This window comes from Phyllobates terribilis, unplaced genomic scaffold (assembly GCF_046119375.1).
Source record: "Phyllobates terribilis strain yellow unplaced genomic scaffold, ASM4611937v1 Scaffold_1__5_contigs__length_1240528914, whole genome shotgun sequence".
Classification (NCBI taxonomy): Eukaryota; Metazoa; Chordata; class Amphibia; order Anura; family Dendrobatidae; genus Phyllobates; species Phyllobates terribilis.
In genome coordinates, this window is record NW_027362761.1 from 563,294,795 (window position 1) to 563,315,314 (window position 20,520).

The 20,520-nt window shown below is 41.2% G+C and overlaps 1 protein-coding gene across 1 annotated transcript in view; it reads left to right on the top strand.

The window, feature by feature from the left end:
• Positions 1-532: 532 nt before the first annotated feature.
• The window catches only part of LOC141270542 (factor XIIa inhibitor-like), a 76,474-nt gene continuing 56,486 nt past the window's right edge, over positions 533-20,520 (top strand). Inside the window, exons 1-5 of the mRNA XM_073680603.1 lie at positions 533-828; positions 922-1,025; positions 9,035-9,578; positions 15,534-15,674; positions 19,595-19,795. Coding sequence (XP_073536704.1) covers positions 939-1,025; positions 9,035-9,578; positions 15,534-15,674; positions 19,595-19,795 — 973 coding nt within the window. The 5' untranslated portion in view covers positions 533-828; positions 922-938. The remainder of the gene's footprint in view (positions 829-921; positions 1,026-9,034; positions 9,579-15,533; positions 15,675-19,594; positions 19,796-20,520) is intronic.

Sequence of the window (20,520 nt, forward strand, 5' to 3'; positions counted from 1 at the left end):
TGTCCTGTGTGCCCCAACGCACGTTTCACCCAAGCTTTGTCAAGGAGACAGACACTTTGTTATTATAAGAGCATTAGTCATGTAAGAGAATTTGGCATGCTAGAGAGCAAATTAAATTAGATGAAAACATGTTTTAGTACATATAACCAATAATAGTAACATTATAGTATATTGCTTGTGTTCCCATATAGGATGACTCTGTTTTTGCATGTATTTATTTTAAATCTTTTTTTTAATACATTTAATAAAGGTTACATTTGTGAGACGTTATGCACCTGATTTGTTCTTTTTGATGGCAAAAGTATTCTGCAGATTTTTAATTCCAGCCTAGATAACCCTCTTTAAGGCTCACATTTAAGGCTTTGAAACTATGAAATTGTCCTGGTTCTTCAGGAGTTAATAGATTGTATTACCAACAAGATGAAATTGAAAGAATCTGGACAGAATGAAATGAATTGCTTTAGTTGGGGAGGTGCTTACTGAAGGGAGGAACTTTTTGGAAGTCAGTGCATTTACAGGAATTCGAGAGAATGTTTAACTAGTATTGTCTTCATCCCACCCAATGTCATTCTGTGAATCCGACTGGCTGATAAATACAGATACACTGTGCTTTTTGGGACAACACCTAGAGAACATGCCTGATGAAGAGACCTAAGGAATCTCGAAATCTCGCGCTGTAACATCATTTATTCTATCTTTATTAGTCATTAAAAAGTTATCTACAAGATTATTATTTTGTTTCTTTTGCTGGGAGCAATCAAACTTCTAGAGATAAGAGAGGTACAACTGGATGACTGCAGAGGATCATAAAGCTTATCATCGGAGGAGGTAAAAAAAAATTTAAAAAAATCAAAACCATACAACTGTTGTTACTTTACTGAATGTTGCATTGAAATGTAAACCTCTGTTTTTTGTTTTCAGCTATTTTCATATCCACAATGCAACTTCTTATCCACGTGGTTTTCCTTTTTGCAGCTGCTATGTGCAAGAACAACGAGTCTCTGTCACATCAAGTCAAGTCCGAGGTTAGCGCAATATAAACAATCAGAAAAGTAGAACGCATCTGTCCAAGGTGCACTGACGACTGTACTTCACATTTGCACTGTACTATTTAATTGCAGGTCCCAATGCTGAAATAGTATACATTCCATCTGATGACATTTAGAACATTGGGGCAGATTTATTAATTCTTTCTAATAATGAGACTGCATAAAACGTAGGGTATAAAATTTTAGGGTGTGTGCACATGACTTCATTTTCAGGAGGGTACGAAAGCAGCAAAGTGGATAAGAGAAGCAGCCGTGCCAATCTGCAGGCTGCTTAGTTTTGGATGCAGCTTCATTTTTTATTTGTATAAGATTAAAAAAAAAAGTCAAAAAAAGAGCAAAGAACATTCTTTAGGAAAAACACAGCTGACCTTTTCCTGAAGTGTCTTCCTGTCGCAAATCTTGGCAGGTACAATAGTGTCTAAAAGACACCGTGTGCACATACCCCTAAAATGCACCAAATATATCACAGTGGATCAGAAATTTGGCACATCTTTTACAAGATTCTTAAAGGGAATCTGTCAGTAGGATCAACCCTGCCAAGGTGTCTATATGAGCACGTAGGTCATAGGAAGCTGAATAAAATGATACCTTGATATTTGTGATCTGATGTCTTATTCCGGAGAAATCAACGTTTTTCTTTTTCTATGTAAATGAGTTGTTAAGATCTATGGACCGGACATAGATCTCCCTGAGAATCTGCCTCCAGAGATTATTGAAAATGAAAGGGAGAGTTACCAAAGTGAGACATGTAGATCAGGAGAGCAGATTGTCAGTCAGTACATGTCTCACACTGGTAATTCCTCCTTTCATTTACAATAAGCTCTGGAGGCAGATTCTCAGGGAGATCTATGTCTGGCCCATAGATCTTAACGGCTCATTTACATATTAAGAAAAATGTGGATTTCTCTGGAATAAGACATTAGATTGCAGATATCAAGGTATCATTTTATTCAGCATTCTATAAACTGCATGCCCATATAGACGGCTTAGGAAGGTTGAGCAAAAAAAAAAAAGGATATTTAATCACTAGTTGACCTCTATGTAGGCAACTCCATCCAATCATTTGAAGATCTTTATAAAAATTGTCTCCTACTTAAATCAGACTTTCAGCTATATCTTCAAATAAGGCCTCATCTCCTAACGATTAAGCCGGATCCTAGTCCATCATTCATAACATTAAAAGAGACCATTCGGAAAATGGACAATTCGGAATGTGAATTTAGCATTAGTTTTTTTCTTCCCACAATAATGCTTTTAGCTGTAAGGGTATGTACAAGCGGAGTCTTTTTGCTGAGTTTTCAGAGCAGAAACTCAAAGTTTTTGACAAGTTTTTCTCAGTTTTTACTCCAAAAACTCAGTGAAAAACTCTGTGTGCACATAGCCTTAAAGGGGTTTTCCACAAACAAAGTTCATTATACTTCTTGAAATAATAATACTGTAAGTTCCACAATTGGTTGTGTTTAACCCCTTAATAACATCTGACGTACTAATACGCGTCTGTGCCCTGGGACTTAAGAGCCAGACCCGTATTAGTACGTCATGGCGATCGCGCGCGCACACAGGCTGTGCGGGCGCGATCGCCGCCGGGTGTCAGCTGATTGTCACAGCTGACACCCGGTACTATGTGCAGGGAGCGGTCACGCACCGCTCCCAGCACATTAACCCCCGCGATGCTGCGATCGAAGTCGATCGCGGCATTGCGGGGGCAAGGGGAGGTGATCGCCGATACTCACCTCCTCTTCCGGCTTCCAGCGCAGTCTGCAAAGGCTTCCCGGGTGTTGCCATGACGACCCGATGTCGTCATGACAACATCCGGGTCACCAGAGAGCAGGAAGATTGCTTGGACATGCGCAGTGCATCTCCAAGCAATCTTCACACTGTGCACTTCTGACAGCCTTCATGGCATAGGGATGGTGCTCCATTCCTGTGCCATGCAGGCGATCAGAAAAAAAAAAGTGAAAGTCCCAGAGTGGGACAAAGTAATAAAGTGTATAAACTGTGTGAAAGTGGAAAAAAAAAAAAAAAAAAATGTGCAAAAATATTATAAAAAAATAAAAAAAATAATACACCAAAAATAAAAATATAATGTACCCATCAATAAATATTATTATAAAAAAAATAAAAAAAAAACAATAAAAGTACACATATTTGGTATCGCCGCGTCCGGAACAACCTGACCTATAAAACTGTCCCACTAGTTAACCCCTTCAGTGAACACGGTAAAAAAAAAAAAAAAAAAACCAAGCAAAAAACAATGCTTTATCACCATACCGCCAAACAAAAAGTGGAATAACACGCGATCAAAAAGACGCATATAAATAAAAATGATACCGCTGAAAACGTCATCTCGTCCCGCAAAAAACAAGCCGCCATATAGCTCCATCAGCCGAAAAATAAAAAAGTTATAGCTCTCAGAATAAAGCGATACTAAAAAATATTTTTTTCTATAAAATAGCTTTTATTGTGTATAAGCGCCAAAACATAGAAAAATTATACAAATGTGGTACCGCTGTAAACGTACTGACCCGAAGAGTAAAGCTGCCTCATCAATTTTACCACACGCGGAACAGAATAAAAAAAAAAAACAAAAAACAATTCCTGAATTGTTGGTTTTTGTTTATTCTGCCTCCCAAAAATCGGAATAGAAAGCGATCAAAAAATGTCACGTGCCTGAAAATGGCACCAATAACAACGTCAAGTCATCCCGCAAAAAACGAGCCGTCACATGACTGTCTGCCAAAATTTGGAAAAATTATAGCTCTCAAAATATGGCGATGCAAAAACTAGATTTTACAAAAAATGCGTCTTTTAGTGTGTGACAGCTGTCAGTCATAAAAACCCCATATGATTCTGGCATTGCTGTAATCACACCGACCCGAAGAATAAAGTCGTCTAATCACTTATACCGCACAAGGAACGGCGTCAAAAATAAACTCTTGAGTTAGGATTGGGCTAGGGTTAGGGCTGGGTTTGGGGCTAGGGTTGTGCTGGGGCTAGGGTTGTGCTGGGGCTAGGGTTGTGCTAGGGTTAGGGCTGGGGTTGGGATTTTTTTCAAAAGTAAGAAAAAAAGATGACGATATGGCGACTAGTGTTGAGAGCAAGTGCTCGCTACTTGAGTTTGCATCGGGTGCTCTGGTATGCATTTAGTATCGTGGGTATTTGAGTGACATGCTCGAGTCTCTGCCCCATATGCTTCGCGGCCAAAAAACTTTACGGGGATTGCCTGCCATGCACGAGCGATCCCCGCATGTTTTTTTTTGGGTGTCTAATAACCGTGAAACATGCGGAGCAGGGACTCGAGCATGTCACTCGAGCACACGCTGTACATGGTGCATACCTGAGTACCCGATGCAAACTCAAGTAGCGAGCACTTGCGCTCAAGAATAATGAAAACTTATTCAATATGATGACCTAATGTAAACAAATAATGTGCCGTACCTCTGGGTTCAAAATGTTCACTATACACCTTAATAAAATCTTTGAGGGGTCTAGTTTCCAAAATGGGGACACTTGTGGGGGAGCTCCACTGTTTAGGCACATCACGGGCTCTCCAAACGCGACATGGTGTCCGCTAACAAATTGAATGGAAAATCGGCTCAAATTGTTAGCGGACGCCATGTTGCGTTTGGAGAGCCCCTGTGTGTCCAAACATTGGAGCTCCCCCACAAGTGACCCCATTTTGGAAACTAGACCCCCCAAGGCACCTATCTAGATGCATAGTGAGCACTTAGAACCCCCAGGTGCTTCACAAATTGATTCGTAAAAATGAAAAAGTGAAAAAAAAAACACTTTTTCATTTTTATGAATCAATTTGTGAAGCACCTGGGGTTCCAAGTGCTCACTATGAATCTAGATAGGTGCCTTGGGGGGTCTAGTTTCCAAAATGGGGTCACTTGTGGGGGAGCTCCAATGTTTGGGCACACAGGGACTCTCTAAATGCAACATGGTATCCGCTAACAAATTAAATGGAAAATCGGCTCAAATTGTTAGCGGACACCACATTGCGTTTGGAGAGCCCCTCTGTGCCCAAACTTTGGAGCTCCCCCACAAGTGACCCCATTTTGGAAACTAGACCCCCCAAGGCACCTTTCTAGATGCATAGTGAGCACTTGGAACCCCCAGGTGCTTCACAAATTGATTCGTAAAAATGAAAAAGTGAAAAAAAAAACACTTTTTCATTTTTACGAATCAATTTGTGAAGCACCTGGGGTTCCAAGTGCTCACTATGAATCTAGATAGGTGCCTTGGGGGGTCTAGTTTCCAAAATGGGGTCACTTGTGGGGGAGCTCCAATGTTTGGGCACACAGGGACTCTCCAAATGCAACATGATATCCGCTAACAAATTGTCGGCTCAAATTGTTAGCGGATATCATGTTGCATTTGGAGAGTCCCTGTGTGCCCAAACATTGGAGCTCCTCCACAAGTGACCCCATTTTGGAAACTAGACCCCCCAAGGCACCTATCTAGATGCATAGTGAGCACTTGGAACCCCTAGGTGCTTCACAAATTAATTCGTAAAAATGAAAAAGTGTTTTTTTTTTCACTTTTTCATTATTACGAATCAATTTGTGAAGCACCTGGGGGTTCCAAGTGCTCACTATGCATCTAGAAAGGTGCCTTGGGGGGTCTAGTTTCCAAAATGGGGTCACTTGTGGGGGAGCTCCAAAGTTTGGGCACAGAGGGGCTCTCCAAACGCAATGTGGCGTCCGCTAACAATTTGAGCCGATTTTCCATTCAATTTGTTAGCGGATACCATGTTGCATTTAGAGAGTCCCTGTGTGCCCAAACATTGGAGCTCCCCCACAAGTGACCCCATTTTGGAAACTAGACCCCCCAAGGCACCTATCTAGATGCATAGTGAGCACTTGGAACCCCTAGGTGCTTCACAAATTGATTCGTAAAAATGAAAAAGTGTTTTTTTTTTCACTTTTTCATTATTACGAATCAATTTGTGAAGCACCTGGGGGTTCCAAGTGCTCACTATGCATCTAGAAAGGTGCCTTGGGGGGGTCTAGTTTCCAAAATGGGGTCACTTGTGGGGGAGCTCCAAAGTTTGGGCACAGAGAAGCTCTCCAAACGCAATGTGGTGTCCGCTAACAATTTGAGCCGATTTTCCATTCAATTTGTTAGCGGATACCATGTTGCATTTAGAGAGTCCCTGTGTGCCCAAACATTGGAGCTCTCCCACAAGTGACCCCATTTTGGAAACTAGACCCCCCAAGGCACCTATCTAGATGCATAGTGAGCAGTTGGAACCCCCAGGTGCTTCACAAATTGATTCATAAAAATGAAAAAGTGTTTTTTTTTTCACTTTTTCATTGTTACGAATCAATTTGTGAAGCACCTGGGGGTTCCAAGTGCTCACTATGCATCTAGATAGGTGCCTTGGGGGGTCTAGTTTCCAAAATGGGGTCACTTGTGGGGGAGCTCCAATGTTTGGGCACACAGCAGCTCTCCAAACGCAACATGGTGTCGCTAACAATTTGAGCCAATTTTGCGTTAAATTTGTTAGCGGACACCATGTTGCATTTAGAGAGCCGCTGTGTGCCCAAATATTGGAGCTCCCCCACAAGTGACCCCATTTTGGAAACTAGACCACCCAAGGCACCTATCTAGATGCATAGTGAGCACTTGGAACCCTCAGGTGCTTCACAAATTGATTCATACAAATGAAAAAGTGTTTTTTTTTTCACTTTTTCATTGTTACGAATCAATTTGTGAAGCACCTGGGGGTTCCAAGTGCTCACTATGCATCTAGATAGGTGCCTTGGGGGGTCTAGTTTCCAAAATGGGGTCACTTGTGGGGGAGCTCCAATGTTTGGGCACACAGGGACTCTCCAAATGCAACATGATATCCGCTAACAAATTGTCGGCTCAAATTGTTAGCGGATATCATGTTGCATTTGGAGAGTCCCTGTGTGCCCAAACATTGGAGCTCCTCCACAAGTGACCCCATTTTGGAAACTAGACCCCCCAAGGCACCTATCTAGATGCATAGTGAGCACTTGGAACCCCTAGGTGCTTCACAAATTAATTCGTAAAAATGAAAAAGTGTTTTTTTTTTCACTTTTTCATTATTACGAATCAATTTGTGAAGCACCTGGGGGTTCCAAGTGCTCACTATGCATCTAGATAGGTGCCTTGGGGGGTCTAGTTTCCAAAATGGGGTCACTTGTGGGGGAGCTCCAATGTTTGGGCACACAGCAGCTCTCCAAACGCAACATGGTGTCGCTAACAATTTGAGCCAATTTTGCGTTAAATTTGTTAGCGGACACCATGTTGCATTTAGAGAGCCGCTGTGTGCCCAAATATTGGAGCTCCCCCACAAGTGACCCCATTTTGGAAACTAGACCACCCAAGGCACCTATCTAGATGCATAGTGAGCACTTGGAACCCTCAGGTGCTTCACAAATTGATTCATACAAATGAAAAAGTGTTTTTTTTTTCACTTTTTCATTGTTACGAATCAATTTGTGAAGCACCTGGGGGTTCCAAGTGCTCACTATGCATCTAGATAGGTGCCTTGGGGGGTCTAGTTTCCAAAATGGGGTCACTTGTGGGGGAGCTCCAATGTTTGGGCACACAGGGACTCTCTAAATGCAACATGGTGTCCTCTAACAAATTTAACGGAAAATCGGCTCAAATTGTTAGCGACACCATGTTGCGTTTGGAGAGCCGCTGTGTGCCCAAACATTGGAGCTCCCCCACAAGTGACCCCATTTTGGAAACTAGACCCCCCAAGGCACCTATCTAGATGCATTGTGAGCACTTGGAACACTCAGGTGCTTCACAAATTGATTCATAAAAATGAAAAAGTGTTTTTTTTTTCACTTTTTCATTGTTACGAATCAATTTGTGAAGCACCTGGGGGTTCCAAGTGCTCACTATGCATCTAGATAGGTGCCTTGGGGGGTCTAGTTTCCAAAATGGGGTCACTTGTGGGGGAGCTCCAAAGTTTGGGCACACATGGGCTCTCCAAACACAACATGGCGTCCGCTAATTATTCAAGCAAATTTTACAATCAAAAAGTCAAATAGCGCTCCTTCCCTTCCGAGCCCTGCCGTGCGCCCAAACAGTATTTTTTCCCCAAATATTGGGTATCTGCGTGCCCAGGGGAAATTGCACAACAAATTTTGGGGTCCATTTTTTCTTGTTACCCCTGTGAAAATAAAAAAAATTGGGTCTAAATTAACATTTTTGTGAAAAAAGTTAAATGTTCATTTTTTTCTTCCACATTCAAAAAATTCCTGTGAAGCACCTGAAGGGTTAATAAAGTTCTTGAATGTGGTTTTGAGCACCTTGAGGGGTGCAGTTTTTAGAATGGTGTCACTTTTGGGTATTTTCTGTCATAAAGACCTCTCAAAGTGACTTCAAATGTGATGTGGTCCCTAAAAAAATGGTTTTGTAAATTTTGTTGGAAAAATGAGAAATCGCTGGTCAACTTTTAACCCTTATAGCTCCCTAACAAAAAAAAATTTTGGTTCCAAAATTGTGCTGATGTAAAGTAGACATGTGGGAAATGTTATTTATTAACTCTTTTGTGTGACATATCGCTCTGATTTCAGGGCTTAAAAATTCAAATTTTGAAAATTGCAAAATTTTCAAAATTTTCGCCAAATTTCCATTTTTTTCACAAATAAACGCAAGTGATATCGAAGAAATTTTTCCACAATCATGAAGTACAATATGTCACGAAAAAACAATCTCAGAATCAGGGGGATCCGTTGAAGCGTTCGAGAGTAATTACCTCATAAAGTGACAGTGGTCAGAATTGTAAAAATTGGCCCGGTCATTAACGTGCAAACCACCCGCGGGGCTTAAGGGGTTAAATAAAATGTTCCTGTGCTGAGATAATCTTATAAATGTGTCCCTGCTGTGTGCTGCGTAATGGCTGTGTCTGACCATGCAGGAACATGGTCTGATCATACCACATCTTCAGACCACATTGTGTAGATGTGACATAAAGGTTTTTTTTGTTTCTTCAGGAATTAATTACTGTTCCGGACGCAAATTCAGTAGAAAAAGGTCCTAATCATGAGACTGCTACAGACGTACATAATGTCAAAAACCCGCAGGAATCAACAGACAGTATAAATACAGTTCCTATAAATCAGAAGGATCCGCCAACAGAAAGTAAAAGGAAAAAAGGAGCAGCAGGATCTACAGCTCATTGTCCCATTAAAGATAGTAAAAGGAAATCGGAAAATAATTTAGAAGCTGATGCCGAAGCAAATAATAGCGTTCCGTCTGAAAAGGACCAATCTGCCACCAAAAGTGACCAAACCAAAGACGAGGAAAATATAGGAACAATTCTGCCAAAGGTGCAAACATCAGCAGCAACGCCAGAGTTTAATTGTTCTTCGATGTGGCCAGAATGTGCGAATCCCCACAATGCCACCGAGGAGGCGTCGAAACAACTGAGCAGATTCACACTGGAGATGTACAAAACGCTGTCACAACGTGACGAAACATCAAATCTCGTGATTGCTCCGATCAGCATCGCACTGGGGCTATCGCAGCTAATGCTAGGTAAGGAACGCAGACGGTTTTTATGATTAATGTAAATTAATTTGTTGACTTTTTTTTTTGCTAAAAATCTTTTTTTATCATTATTATTACGTTTCATTTAAAATTTTGCACCGTTTGCCTTCTATAGCCTCTCAGTTGCCTGATTCTATTTGAGGCTGCAGAATGAGTTATCTGAGAATCTGTCAGTGAGCTCATTCTGACAGTCCATTTGGAGAGTTTCCAAGGGTTCATTCAAAAGTCAGTTTTTCACGTACGAGTGTGATCTGTTTTTTTTTCACAGATAGAACTCGAACTATCTTAGGGCCCTCCAGTAACATTGAGTCTTGGGGCCCATTGTTCATAGTACAAAACTCTTGCTTCTATGTAATATTAACTTGGCCAGCCTGTTTAATGAATGGTTAGATGATACCTTTTCAGCAAATTGTGAATCAAGTTTAACAGCGCTACTTATTAGTACTCCATCACAGGGGCGGCCTACCGGAGAATTCTCCGGTTCTCCTGTGGGCCAGTCCGAGGCTGCCTATTATGTTCTATGGGGCTGTGCATATGTCCTATTTTTTTTCCTCAAGCAATTTCAGAAAATATCAGAGACATGTCCAGTTTTTGATCCGAGTGTCAGAACAATATTGGCAATGCAAGTTTTTGGATCCGTGAAAAACATCGGACCACACTCGGAAGACAAAGGAGAAGGTGGAGAAACTTTTCTTTTCTTCTCCATGTACGAGAGAAACTTATGGCACTCAGACTACAGTCTGATCAGAATAATCGGTCCATTTTTCTTGTACGTGGAAAATACTGACGTCTGAATGAGGCCTTACTCTTATCTGTCTTCTTTTTAGCTCCTCGTAGCTGATTTATGATCACAGACCACATCAAATTTGTATGTACATGGAAGCAAAGCGTCTGCAAAACCCAAATGGTGCAACATTTTAAATGAAAGTAAATTGCAAAAAATATTATTTTTTTGTCTCAAATACATGCACTGAAATAAATAAAAAAAATAAATAAATAAAAATTATCCCCAAAGGTGGACAACCCCTTTAGTTAAAAAAAATGTATACGCAATGCAGAAGGGTTTTATGCAGTCATTGTTTAAAATGAATGCTAGTATTGACTGAATTAGGGTGTCTGCATTAAGTATTTGGTGCACAAATTTCAGCACCATTTCTGCATCTCTTGGCAGGAAAAACACAGGGTAAAATAAGAGTGTTTTTGCTGTGTTTTTGGTGCTTTTTTTTCTCTATATATTAGTATGGGTGAAATCTGCAGCAAAAACACTGAAAGAATTAAAATGCTGAGGATTTAAATCTGCACCAAACCTGCAAGGGAAAAAATAGATAGATACCTAAAATCCCCTAAGAGGATTAAATAGTGATGTATAAAACAAAAAAAATTATTAACATTGTTTTAAAAAAAATAATAAAAAAATCTAAGAATTTCTAGACCCTTCTCCCCCCTAAAAAAACTAATAATAAAAAAATATATATGTATATCTAGTATATATATTTGCTATCGCACACAATCAAAATGCAGGAATTGTGTGTTTTTTGTCACCTTGCCCCCTAAAAGAAATGCAATAAATTGGTATAAATAATAATGTTAGCTCGCCATACAAAAAAACAAGCCCTCACTCAGCTCCAGCAATTAAAAAAATGTCGTTACTAGTCTTGGAAAATGGCTATACAAAGTAAAAAAATTATTTTTTATGAAATTCAAATTTTTTTTTCATCACGTAACCCCTTACCCAGGGGCGGACATACCGCCGGTGCAGCTGCACCTGGGCCCGGAGGGTCAGGGGGGCCCTTGCCAGGCAGCTAATATTAAGGGCAATCTGGCCTGCTTCTCGGAGCCCGAAGGTCTGGGGGGGGCCTATGGACAGATTGCCCTTTCATGTGCAGCCAGCAGAGAGCAATCCCTCCAGCTCCGCTGCCATTTTCCTCCTGAAAATGGCAGCGGAGCTGAGGGATCCATCCTCTGCTTCCTGCCTGGTGCTTCCTCCTTGACACAGACACGCGCAGCTTGATGACGTCATCATACAGTGAGCGCCTGGGTCAGAGAGAATGTTGCCAGCAATGAGGCGGATGCTGCAGGGGAGCGGGCTGAGAGGTAAGTTTTTTTTTTTTTTTTTACTAATACACTGGGGAGAGCAACAGGATAATGAGGGAAGGTGAGGGAGAGCAATGATGGGGAAGGTGGGGAAGGGGAGAGCAATGATGGGGATGGTGTGGCTGGGGAGAGCAATGATGAGGATGGTGGGGATGGGGAGAGCAATGATGAGGATGTTGGGGCTGGTGAGAGCAATGATGAGGATGGAGGGGCTGGGGAGAGCAATGATGAGGATGGAGGGGCTGGGGAGAGCAATTATGGGGAGGGTGGGGATGTGGAGAGCAATGATGGGGAGAGCAATGGTGGGATGGTGGGGATGGGGAGAGCAATAATGGGGATGGTGGGGATGGGGAGAGCAATTATGTGGGTTGCTGGGAGAGAGCAATGATGGAGGTGCTGGGAGAGAGCAATGATGGAGGTGCTGGGAGAGCAATGATGGGGGTGCTGGGAGACAGCAATGATGGGGTGCTGGGAGAGCGCAATGATGGAGGTGCTGGGACAGAGCAATGATGGGGGTGCTAGGAGAGAGCAATGATGAGGATGGTGGGAGAGAGAAATGATGGGGGTGGTGGGACAGAGCAATGATGGCGGTGCTGGAACAGAGCAATGATGGGGGTGCTGGGACAGAGCAATGATGGGGGTGCTGGGACAGAGCAATGATGGGGTGCTGGGAGAGAGCAATGATGAAGTTGCTGGCACAGAGCAATTATGGGGTTGCTGGGAGACAGCAGTGATGGGGGTGCTGGGAGAGAGCAATGATGGAAGTGCTGAGACAGAGCAATGATGAGGGTGCTGGGAGAAAGCAATAATGAGGGTGGTGGGAGAGAGCAATGATGGGGGTGCTAGGAGAGAGCAATAACGGGGTGCTGGGAGAGAGCAATGATGGGGGTGCTGGGAGAGAGCAATGATGGGGGTGCTGGGACAGAGCAATGATGGGGGTGCTGGGAGAGAGCAATGATGAAGGTGCTGGCACAGAGCAATTATGGGGTTGCTGGGAGACAGCAGTGATGGGAGTGCTGGGAGAGAGCAATGATGGAAGTGCTGGGACAGAGCAATGATGGGGGTGCTGGGAGAAAGCAATAATGAGGGTGGTGGGAGAGAGCAATGATGGTGGTGCTAGGAGAGAGCAATAATGGGGTGCTGGGAGAGAGCAATGATGGGGGTGCTGGGAGAGAGCAATGATGGGGGTGCTGGGACAGAGCAATGATGGGGGTGCTGGGACAGAGCAATGCTGGGGGTGCTGGGAGAGAGCAATGATGAAGGTGCTGGCACAGAGCAATTATGGGGTTGCTGGGAGAAAGCAATAATGAGGGTGGTGGGAGAGAGCAATGATGGTGGTGCTAGGAGAGAGCAATAATGGGGTGCTGGGAGAGAGCAATGATGGGGGTGCTGGGAGAAAGCAATAATGAGGGTGGTGGAAGAGAGCAATGATGGGGGTGCTAGGAAAGAGCAATAACGGGGTGCTGGGAGAGAGCAATGATGGGGGTGCTGGGAGAGAGCAATGATGGGGGTGCTAGGAGAGAGCAATGATGGGGTGCTGGGAGAGAGCAATGATGGAGGTGCTGAGACAGAGCAATGATGGGATGGTGGGACAGAGCAATGATGGGGGGTGCTGAGAGAGAGCAATGATGGGGTGCTAGAAGAGACTAATGATGGAGGTGCTGGGACAGAGCAATGATGGGGGTGGTGGGACAGAGCAATGATGAGGGTGGTGGGACAGAGCAATGATGGAGATGCTAGGAGAGAGAAATGATGGGGGTGCTGGGACATAGCAATGATGGGGGTGCTGGGACAGAACAATGATGGGGGTGGTGGGAGAGAGCAATGATGGGGGTGCTGGGACAAAGCAATGATGGGGGTGCTGGGACAAAGCAATGATGGAGGTTTCACTTTGCTTGTACTGTAAAGCCTTGTATATTTTCCATGTGCACATAGCCTTACAGTTAATTGGGGAGAGTCACAGAGACAGAATAATTTATATTATTGTCCGGTGGAGATTATAGTTAATAGGGGGCACAGTGCTGCTGATCACTTTATATTTTGATTACTAAATGGCTAAAATTAATGGGGGGGTACAAATCTGTAGTCAGGGGAGCAGTGTGGGGGAGACGCATGTATGTATACAATATATGTGACCTTGTTATTTTCTAGTCTGGAGATCATCGTGACAAGACGAGTCGTGGCTGGGAGATGTCGACATGAAGGTCTGACCAGACGGAGAAGAAGCAGCAGAAAAAGACTCTGATCATATGAGACGTCAGCGGTAAGTGCCTGGATGTAAATATTATTCTATATCTGCACTGTGTGACTTGGAGTGATAATGTTATCTGTAAAATCCCTTAGGCTGTATTCTCACATTTGTGTGAAATGTCCGTGTGCTGCCAGATTTTTTATCGGATGGTCCACGGACTCGTAGAGTTTTATAGATCCATTCACACATCCATGAAAATCACGGATCTGAGAATGAGATCTGTGAGGGTCAGAGAATGTCCTGTTCTGATCTGATTTTGAGGATCAGTATAGAGCATGCTCAATGCGTCTGTAAAAGCGGGCAGCACACCGACACTGCCAACGGATACAGGAATGTAGCCTTATTATGCATAGCACAGTCCCTTAGTATATAGTGTACTCACTTATTATGTATAGCACAGTCCTTTAGTATATAGTGTACTTACTTATTATGTATACCGCCGTCCTTAGTTATATAGTTTCCTCTTTTATTATGTATAACACCATCCCTTATTACATACCATCCTCTCTAGTTATATATGGTGCCGTCTCTTATTATATGGCTTCCTTACATAGCATATTCTTGTTATTTTTGTCACCCTCTTTTATTATATAGTCGTCTCTTATTAGATATATAATGACGGCTGATGGAGCAGCCGGTGACCAGAAGACCAGTCCATCAGCTCCTCCATTAGAAAAGAAGCTTTCCCATGCTCCATCAGCCATCATTGCATTATACATCTAACAAGAGAGGACGCTATGTACTAAAGAACAGTACAATATATAATCTGATATGTAAGGGACGGTGCTGTACGTAACAATAGAGGGCACTGTGTAATAAGGGACAGCAAAATACATAATAAAGAAGGCTATGTAAGAGGTATACAGTATATGTGTGTGTGGCTATATATACATCTGTAGCTTTGTCACCATAAAAGGTGGGGGGCCCAGGCACATTTCTTGCACAGGTGCCCCAATCAGTCAGTGTCTGCCCCTGCCCTTACCAACATATGACATACTGGTACCTGTTAAGCCTGTTCCCTGACTTTGATGCAGACTCAGGTACTTGTAAAGCGTTGTGGAATATGTTAGCGCTATATAAATAAAAATTATATTATTATTATTATTATTACTGAGCCAACATTTTTGCCAGCAAATGATGGCTGTGTTCCTCAGCCATCATATGCCTCTAACAGCCGCAGGTGGAGCAGACCTTGAATTGCATAAATCCAAAATTTTTTTGCAATTTTGCTGCACTTGTAATTTTTTTTGTCCACGTTCCAGTACATCACATGATAACATGGATGGTATCATTCAAAAGTACAACTCATCCAACACAAAACAAGCTTTCATATGGCTACGTCGACAGAAAAGTTAAAAAGTTATGGCTCTTAGAAGAAGGGAAAGAAAAAAACAAAAGCGCAAAAACGAAAAAAGAAATAAAAATCCTGGTCTTTAGAGGGTTAAATATAGAGTGATGTCATAGTGCTGTTGTCTCTTACTTTGCTCCAAAATATTTTCTAAATGATTTTTCTAAAAAAAATAGAAAATGTGAAAATTTTACAATTTTCTTGGGACAAAAATTTAAATAAAATTATTATTTACTTTTTTTGCATCCAGGATCTAGTGGAAAAACAAGGGAATTAATGCTGAAAATATTATATCCTGATATGGAGAACCCCCAGTGTGTGCATCATGCTGTGCAGAACTTGACCAATTTTAAATCATTTATTAGCGCAAATGAAATTTTCTTCAGTAAAGGTGAGAAATGAATGGAAAACAGTAAGTACGATTTTTTAAAAAAGAAAATTACTTCATTTATGCATAGAGGCATCCATATAGATGTAAGTATTAATTCACTAGTAAACCTGAACTTTCATCAGTGGGTTAAACTGTGCAAGATAGGGAAAAGGCCATTAAAGAGAATCTGTCACTAGGTTTTTGCTACGTAATCTGAGGGCAGAATGATGTAGGGGCGGAGACCCTGATTCCGGCTATGTATCACTTTCTGGGATGCTTGGTGTAGTTTAATAGAATCCCTGTTTTCTCTGCTGTAGATCTAGCAGCGCTAGGAATGCTGTATAAACCCGCCCACTTCACTGATTGGCAGCTTCTTGTGTGCATTGTCAGCAAGCAACCAATCAGTGGTGGGGGCGGAGTCACACAGCTGGACTGTCTGGCACATGAGATCTAGTCCTGCAGTGATAATCTCCTGCTGATAAAACACTGATTGTTTTGAAACTACAACACACAGCCTAATGAGTGATACTTCATTATAAACAGGGTCTCAGCCCCTACATCATGCTGCTCTCAGATTAAATAGCAAAAACCTGGTGATAGATTCACATAACTTAGTTTTGAAGGCCACTAATTTGATTTAACTACAAGGGAAGTAGCAGCCAACCGAGTATCATCTGTGCAATGTACAAAGAATAGAAATTCAGAATAGAATAGAAATTCAGCTTGAGAAAAAAATGAAAAATTTGTGAAAAAATAAATAATGATAGTGCAAAGATCAAAGTAATTATGTGATAAGTTTATAATGATCATCCAAAATATGTTCTCTATAATATGATTCAGCTGGTTGGTTCCGTAGCTCAGTGCTGCCTCTTGGTCAATGAGCTGAAAATGTTTGTGGTGTTCAAAGTAAATTACATTTGGTTTAATAATTCAAAATTTTGTCCCCGGAACCAAGATCCTTGATGTGAATTCATTAGCATATCATGACATTAAAGGGAAGCTATTGTCAGAAAATGACCTATTGTTTAAAGTAAGTTTATGTGTTACATGTATCTTATTTTTATTTTTGGCAATTTTTTTTTTCATATCACGACTTTTATAAAAAAAAAAAAGCAAATAAAAAAGACCCCCAAAAATATAGGGCTTTTTTACACTCATATTTTCTGCCTAGAGTTGAACGAATCTGATAAAATTCGAATTCGCCAAATTTTACGCTTATTCTCTGTGACTTTAATGTTCCAAGAAGCAACAGTAAGAATGGAACATGGTGACACGGCATGGTTTATAGTAGAGAGAGGTGTCAGACAAGGCGGCATCCTGACATCATTTCTCTTCAATTTATATGCAGAAGCTATTTTCAGGAAGGCTGGATTTGCCAAAAAAGAAGAAGGAATCAAAATTACTGGACGAATCATCAACAATCTTAAATATGCAGACAACATTAATAGCAACAAGCGTAGATGGAATGAAGGACTTATTACGGAGTGTCAAGATGGAAAACTCAAACATAGGACTCCTACTCAACACAAAGAAGACAAATATATTGACTATTACCCGGGATACATTTGAGATGGACGGCAACGAACTAGAAGTTGTAAAGGACTTTAAATTTCTCGTATAAATGATCACTCAAGATGCAACGACAACACCGGAAGTCAATAGGAGAATAGCTATGGGCAAATCAACAATGAAGTCTCTGGACAAGGTCTTCAAATAGAGGAACATTTCACTGGTGAATGAGATGTGGCTCGTACGTAGTCTGGTCTTTTCTGTAGTAACATACAGATGCGAAACCTGGACGATAAAGAAACAAGAGAGAAGAAGAATCATCGTCTTGGAAATGTGGTGCTGGAGAAGGATGTCATCAATACCATGGATGGCAAGAAGAACAAACAAATAAATCTTGGAACAAATCAAGCCAGACATGTCACTAGAAGCAAGGATCACCAAGCTAGGACTTGCCTACTTTGGACACATATGAAGATAGCAATCACTGGAGAAGGACATCATGGTCGGAAGAATAGAAGAAAAAAGATGAAGAGGAAGACCATCAACCCGATGGCTTGATAAGGTTAAGATAACGGCAGAGAAGACCCTGGTGGACCTATCTAGGTTTGCACAAGATCGATCTTCCTATCAAGTCGTCATAGCTCGAGATCGAGCTCAAGGCTGTTAATAATAATGATAAATTAGAATCTTAGGGTCTAGGACCCACCCATCTGGTCCTGAGGGCCTCTTCTTTCCACAGTCACACGCCTCCATACTAGAAGAGGACTTCTGGTCACTTCCAGACCTTGGAGGTCATGAACCATTGGAAAATCGAAAGTCCTGTTCTAGAGTTAGATACCAGTGAATAACTGTGCAAAGAAGAGGCCCTGAAGACCAAACAATGGGCAATCCAAATTGGACGCAGCATGGGTGCAGGGACAAGTGAGCAATGAGGTGAGTATTTTTTTCAGATATTTCAAAGTGAAAAACCCCCCAAAAAAATCAATATTCTGGAGTATATGTATTATTCTAGAATTCAAGTAGAATTAAATTTTAACCCAGATAAATTAACCCATATTTATTCCTGTCTTTTCAGGGAGTGTTTTCAGTTTTCTTATCATCAGATGCAAAATTGCAATGACAGGTAACACCTGTATACACAGCTAATAACACAAGATCCACCATTCATGATAGGAGATGTCACAGCTCACCTCCTCCTCCTGTACAATGACTGATAACACCTGTATATACAGTAGATAACACAGGATCCGCCATTCACAATACATGATGTCACAGCTCACCTCCTCCTCCTGTACAATGACTGATAACACCTGTATATACAGTAGATAACACAGGATCCGCCATTCAGAATAGGTGATATCACAGCTCACCTCCTCCTCCTGTACAATGACTGATAACACCTTTTTATACAGTAGATAACACAGGATCCACAATAGGTGTTGTCACAGCTGATCTGCTCCTTCTCCATTCACAAGGACCTTTGCACACACTTATTAAATGCTTCAATACAAAAGATAGGGTCAGAGGTCTGTTCACTGTGGCTAATGTACATGTGTTATTTCCTGAAAAAAGAAAGCAGGAGTCTAAAAAAAGCCATAGTTGTCAGTGTACAAATTGCAAGATTTCTATTTTTGATCTTTAATACAGATTGTAATATGGGAAAAAAATAAACTACCAACATTTTTAGAGAATACTTTAAATACAAAAACCTGATTTAATCAATATGTCGCGTTCTGATAACAGCTTCCCCTTAAGCATAAAGTCTACTGAAAGAAAACCTTCCACTGGATTATTTAAATGTAAATGAAGTACTTCCTCCAATTAAGCCATTGATTCTGGAACAGTTTTTCTTTTTTATTTATGTGCCTCTCTGTTTCAAAGTTATACCCCCTGAAAATAATGATGCAAATTTTCTCTTCAACCAACTTGGTGTACACTACAGAACTTTCTGGCAAACAGGAAAAAAAACAAACACCCACAGAGAAGTTCTATGGTACACACCTAGTTGGTTAAAGGGAAAATTTGTATCTTTATTTTCAGGGGGTATAACTTTGGAACGGAGGAGCACAGAATAAATAGAAAAACTGCCCCAGAATCAATGGAACAGCAGTAATTGAAGGAGGTTAATTTAAAATCCAGTGAAAGGTCCTTTAATTACTGTGATGTGGTAAAAGTATAAGAAACCACTAATGTTCTGATCTCCAGGAAACGCTGGCGTTGTATATATAGTGTTTGCGTACGTCTTGTGGGTAGGTTTGACAGTGAACTCCATCTACACATTATCCTGCATAAATCAGTAGATAAAAGTAGATAATGTTAGATTCAAGATTATATAAAAATGCTTCAGAAGAAATTGTCATGATATTCTGTTTCAATGATCTGTATATAAGGGAATCCTTATGCTTCACTTAAGAAATAATGTCTCTTTCCAGAGTTTTCTTTAAAAGAAGAGTTTAGCAGCCAATCAGAAAGATTTTACGGAAGTAAAGGGATACAATTACAAAACGATAAAACGAAGAACTTGAACAAAATTAACAATTGGGTTTCGAAAGTAACAAATAACCTTATCCCAAGTGTATTCAAAGAGCTTCCTGACTTTGAAATGATGCTGATCAGCGTGATCTATTACCAAGGTAAGTCCGCAAGTGCTCACTTATTGCCTATTCCTTCCATTGCTGCCTGTGCACTAATCATGCCCTGGAGTCCCAGTTGTAGCCAAATGCATCTGAAGCTCCATCCACTGCACTGGCCAGCTGCTGCATGAATTTAAGTGAGTGGGAATTCTGCTCCAGCACCAGCCATCATCTGTGGTTCAAGGTTAAGTTCAATTAAGCATTGGCCATTTAAAAAATCAAACAAACAAAAAAAACTATTTATTTGCCAATTAAAATATGCATATAGCACTATATTCATTTCTTCTTTAGAAAAAAACATCCATGGCATTTGCCATTTTTTTTTACATATCAAATAACACCCTTTATTGAAGAAGTATACTAAACAATGAAAAAAAAGGAATTTGGCAAGCCATGGGGGCTTTCAGTTGAAGGCCCTGATTTGCCCCTAGCTGTTTAACTCCCTTGATTCCATGCTCAGAGAGTTAAAAAGGCCACAGTTGTAAAAATAAAAATCCTGACGCAGCTCTGTTAGCTGAAAGACAAAAAAGTTATGACCAGAATAGGATGATGGAAAAAAAATTGTACTGGGGGTGAACGAATTGAAATAAGTACTGAACACGTCACCAATTTTCTAAGTAAATATATTTCTAAAGGTGCTATTGACATGAAATTCTCGTCAGATTTTGGTATAATCCCTTCCAATCCACACAAGCAAAGAAATCAAACCATAGATGTCCATAAAT